The sequence below is a fragment of the Apium graveolens genome, chromosome 10 (genome assembly GCF_009905375.1).
Source record: "Apium graveolens cultivar Ventura chromosome 10, ASM990537v1, whole genome shotgun sequence".
NCBI lineage: Eukaryota > Viridiplantae > Streptophyta > Magnoliopsida > Apiales > Apiaceae > Apium > Apium graveolens.
This window is the reverse complement of record NC_133656.1, coordinates 198,147,241-198,150,752: the sequence shown is the minus strand read 5'-3', so window position 1 is coordinate 198,150,752 and position 3,512 is coordinate 198,147,241. Positions and strand designations below refer to the sequence as shown.

The 3,512-nt window shown below is 32.9% G+C and overlaps 1 protein-coding gene across 1 annotated transcript; it reads right to left on the bottom strand.

Annotated features, from left to right (window-relative positions):
* Positions 1–480: 480 nt before the first annotated feature.
* On the bottom strand, positions 481–1,959 carry LOC141692951 (uncharacterized). The gene is made up of 2 exons (XM_074497915.1): positions 1,466–1,959; positions 481–1,276 (listed from the first exon to the last, which is right to left on the bottom strand). Exons 1-2 carry the CDS (start codon positions 1,617–1,619, stop codon positions 621–623), a joined length of 810 nt encoding a protein of 269 aa, XP_074354016.1. The 5' UTR covers positions 1,620–1,959; the 3' UTR covers positions 481–620.
* Between the last annotated feature and the right edge of the window lie 1,553 nt (positions 1,960–3,512).

The following is a 3,512-nucleotide window of genomic DNA, read 5'->3' as shown; positions in this document are numbered from 1 at the left end:
TTTCTGTTTAATCCCATAGCACTTCCACTCACAACCAGCAGCACACACCCACTTGATCTTGTCTGATAAGTTCTTCCTTAATCTGATAGGCCTTTGGTGAACAATGACATGCTTCCTTATGGTTGCTCTGAAAACAGCCCCACTGCTAAACAACATCCCAAGTGCAAATTGAGGGTCATCCATCCCAGTGATTTCATTGAATTCTGGGTACTGAATGTCAGCTTCATCACAAGAAGAGACAACCATTCTTTCATCTGCAGAATTCCAACTATCTTCTGAACTAGAATCTTCAAACTCATATTGTGTAGCTGGTGCATCTTCAGGGGTTGAATTCACATTTTCTTCAACATCTGGAACTGTTTGAGGTGGTGCATCTTCTTCTGATGGCACTTGTTGATCTTCAACAAAATTTGTAGACCCTTCAATTCTTCTATGTGCTTTCTTCCTTGAAACTGACTGGTTCTTTGCTCTTTTTACTTTGCAACTCTCCTTAACTTCAGTTTCAACTGGATCACCGTCAGCCAATATTACAGGAGTGTCTTCTGTATTTTTAAACAGTCCCTGTGAGAATACAAAGAGAAAATACAAATTTAAAATTCATATGTAACCTTCTACAATGATTAACAAAGGGTTACTCTAATTCTTACCCTTAACATGGAAAATCTTCCTCTCTTTCTGGTCCTGTATGGAGGATTAGGAGGAGGGATTCTCTTCTTCTTTTTTGGAGTCTTCTCTACTTCACTGTCAGTTGAATCTAAGTTAGAGTTGTCCCCTTGAAAACTGTCATTATCCTCCTCATCCTCCCCTTGTGCAGGCACATCTTCATCCTCTTTTTCTATGGGTACAATATGATCCTCTGCCTCATCAATCATTTGACTTACTCTTTTTTCTTTTTCATCCACCAACAGTTGTGTGAAGGAGAAATCATCCCATTCACAATTCCAATTTCTAAAGGTCCTAGCAGTGGCATACACTCGCAATAATTTTGTGTAAACCAACATATCAGTCAAATTTCCAACATGTTCTTCATTTTCAATTGACATCAATCCAACAGACAATTCTACTTCTGGTAAGCAATACCACAAATCAAAATCCCCTTTTTTCAACCCTACTTCTACACACATCGATTCAAGTTCTTTCAAACCAAAATCTCCACCATGGTAATGTTTAATTGAGCACATATCAAAATACGATATTTCTCCACCAACATATGACTTAACAGATTCATCTAAATCCCCACCATGGTATAGTTTAATTGTAAAGTGGATTGAATATTCTGTAAAATACATTAAATTAAAGAGTAACCATACGAACCAAACAAATATCAAATACAAAATTACATCAATATCACTTAAACAAATAATTCGAATATAAAGAGGACCACCACTTAAACAAATAATTCTTTACTTAAAACCCTAAAAGACATGCATGCAACCCTAATTCAAATATAAAGAGGAAGTATTACCTCCATACTCGGGTGTTTCAGACCCCCCAATCAGTTTTGGTTCTAGGATTAGTGGTATTTCTTCATCTGCTTTCACAACTTCACTCCAATATTCGTTTGGAACTTCAGCCCAGGTAGTGCTACCATCACCAACAACCCGTAAACGGCCTCGCATCGTAATTAACCAGTCACCGTAATTCGATTTTCTAAGTATTTAGGTATATTTTAGGGATTAAGAAAGAGGTATTTAGTTTCAATGTTGATAGTTTCAGGGAAGAGGAAAAAGCGTATGATAGTTTCAATGTTGACGCTATACAAATTGGGGATTAGGGGTATTTTGTTTAATTACCAATTATACCCCTGACAGTTCTAACGTTAACGGTGATGTTGGATGGTAAATGACTGAAGGGGTGCAAAATGAACAGATACTTAAAATCTGGAGTGCAACTTGTCAACAAACGTAGTTTGAGACCATAGTGAGAAAACACCCAAAGATAATGGGTGCAAACTGCAATTTACTCATATTATTAATGCCAAAAATTATATAATTCTACCAAAATTAAATTCAAAATAATTTTTTTATATATATTTAATTTAATGTAATTATTTCATTTTAAAGTCTTTGACGTCGTATGATTTTGAAGTGCATTTAATGAAAATATTCTGATCAATATTAATATTTAATATACAAGAAATCATTTTTATAAATATTTTAACTTATTTTTGAAATTCTAACTAAAATTTATTTATATTTTAAAATAAAGTTCCATTTTACCCCTTATTATTTTAATTATAATCTGCAAAAGGGTGCATACTGAATTAGTAAATTGAAGTTGAGGGGTGCAAATTGTATTTCCGAAATTTCTGGTACAAATTTGTTTTTTCAACTTTGTTTGAGGGTGCAAAGTGCATTTATCTCTATAATTTATAAATGCCTTTCTAATTGTAAGTTATAAAGTACCACTTATTTGCCTAATATTGTCAGTGAGGAAAGACCACTCGGTTATAGTAATTTTTCATAAATAAAATATATTACAGGAGTGCATGGTGAGTCGACCATTGTGTTCCTGGTTTTAAATATAATTGTAATCTAATCTTTTTGCAGAATCAACTCTTGATTTGTTAGCAGGATACTTGCCAACACTTTAATCACGTGTTCCTGGTTTTAAATATAATTGTAATCTAATCTTTTTGCAGAATCAACTCTTGATTTGTTAGCAGGATACTTGCCAACACTTTAATCACATGTATGAGACGTATCGAGGTTCAAAATCTTGAACTGTTTCGTCAATTTTGCAGTTTGCGTTGTCATTTTGTACTTTGGGGAATTTTCACTTTTCATTGCAAATGCTGTAGGGAACTTATCCCTGACCAACATTGGCTGTGAGCTGCCGCAATGATCACTTATCACAATGTTTCATTGCATTGATGTATTTTAACCAAATTAGTTGTGGATAATTTGCAAATGCTATGTGCAAAAATTTACAATTTTTATTGAAAATTTTGTTCGATTGAATCATTCCGTACTACTTAGAAGACGTGATATTTAAGGTGCAATGGCCTCGGAGAATAGATAATAAAATGTTAAATTATCACCTGACCATTGTCATCCGTCATTAGCATGTAGCTTAATTTAATCATGTATCCGTTGTCGAGACTATGTCATTCGGTACTTGTTTGATTACTAAACAGATATAATATTTTACTTAACTTTTTAAATTATAATACCAGTTTTTCAACTATAATATCAGGTGTAGCATTGTGAAAATTTTAGTACCGGCCTTTTGAAATTGTCAGTAATTCAAATCAAAACAGCTATACCACTAGTTTTTTTCTATAACGTGACAACGATAGATGAGGCTTCTAGATATTAGACTTACAAATCCTAACAAACTCTGGATTCCAGCAATAATCGTTACTAACATATTTTTCGTTAATAATAAATTTAATAAATAAATTTTTAACTTCATCATACATAGTAAACATAAATCAACTTTCATGTAATGTAACATATATTTTCTTAAATAATAAATCATAAATGTTTTATGTATTATTTTTGCATAATGTT